Here is a 1,254-nt window from a genome sequence, read left to right on the forward strand (position 1 = left end):
GTGTGTGTGTGTGTGTGTGTGTGTGTGTGTGTGTGTGTGTGTGTGTGTGTGTGTGTGTGTGTGTGTGTGTGTGTGTGTGTGTGTGTGTGTGTGTGTGTGTGTGTGTGTGTGTGTGTGAGTTGCTGAAAGACACGTGCTTGGCCAGACAGAGAGCCCTTCATGTCACGTTTCACTCAAACATAGCTGCGCACATCACGAGTGGCATGACATGACATTACCTCCTTGGATGATCATGGTGCCATCGGCGGTGGTGACGGCGCTGTGACTGTGGCGCATCTGTGGCAGTCCATCGCTTCCAGACGCTGCAGTCACGTATGATGTGTGTGTGTGTGTGTGTGTGTGTGTGTGTGTGTGAATGAATCAGAGCGTGTGAATAGAAGCGCCGATCAAGGCGTGGGGAGCCAGTTGTCGCCAAATAGAGTGCAGTTGCAGCTGTTTGTTGCCTGTGCTTGCAAGCACCCTCACCTGTCGCTGGCACAAGCGTCCACGTCCCATTTCCGGGATGGTACGCCCACATGTCGTTGAAGAAGGACGAGTGGCTGCTCACCGGCACCTGCAGAGCGTCACATCAAGAGATACGACAGAGCGATGACTATGGAGGCAAAGCGGGGTGTGGCAAAGGAAACAGATGTACTCACACACGCACGCACACACGCACACACACACGCGCACACACGCACACACGCACACACGCACATACACACACGCACACACACGCACGCACACGCACACACGCACACACACGCACACATGCACACACGCACACACGCACACACACGTACACTCACCGTTGTGCTGTTTGTGCCGCCAAAGATGACAACGTATTTCTGCCAGGAGCCAGAGATGTTGAGCTCCAACACGACGCTCGTGTGCGAATGGCGAGGGGGCGGCAATGTCGTTGTCGTGCCGCTGGCGTTCATGGATTGCTGCACCCAGTCTGGCGTGGGTGACCCGCACGTGTACACCCACGTGTCGCCCAACACCTGCAGTTGACGCGTTTCGTTGACGATGGGCCCGGGAACGTTCATGACCCCTCCAAACATCACCAGCACGTCGCCAATCGTCGTCAGGCTGTGGCCCGCGCGTGCTATTGGTGTGTGGTTGGTGTGCACGCGCTGCCACGAACGCACAGTTGACGTCTGCGGTCGCAGCAGCCACGTCTCCGCAGACACAGTAAGACTTTCTCCACCTCTCTCATGTAGTGGTTGTGTGGACAAGATGAAGAAGTTTTGTTGAAAAAAATTGAAAAAAGGG

The 1,254-nt window shown here is 55.7% G+C and overlaps 1 protein-coding gene across 1 annotated transcript in view; it reads right to left on the bottom strand.

The window, feature by feature from the left end:
- PTSG_06299 (TKL protein kinase) overlaps positions 1-1,171 on the bottom strand; it is a 10,612-nt gene extending 9,441 nt beyond the window's left edge. The window contains exons 1-3 of the mRNA XM_004993133.1: positions 789-1,171; positions 466-553; positions 219-302 (exon numbers count right to left, since the gene is read on the bottom strand). Of these exons, the coding sequence (XP_004993190.1) occupies positions 219-302; positions 466-553; positions 789-1,043 (427 nt within the window). The 5' untranslated portion in view covers positions 1,044-1,171. The remainder of the gene's footprint in view (positions 1-218; positions 303-465; positions 554-788) is intronic.
- Between the last annotated feature and the right edge of the window lie 83 nt (positions 1,172-1,254).

This window comes from Salpingoeca rosetta (genome assembly GCF_000188695.1).
Source record: "Salpingoeca rosetta unplaced genomic scaffold supercont1.14, whole genome shotgun sequence".
NCBI lineage: Eukaryota > Choanoflagellata > Craspedida > Salpingoecidae > Salpingoeca > Salpingoeca rosetta.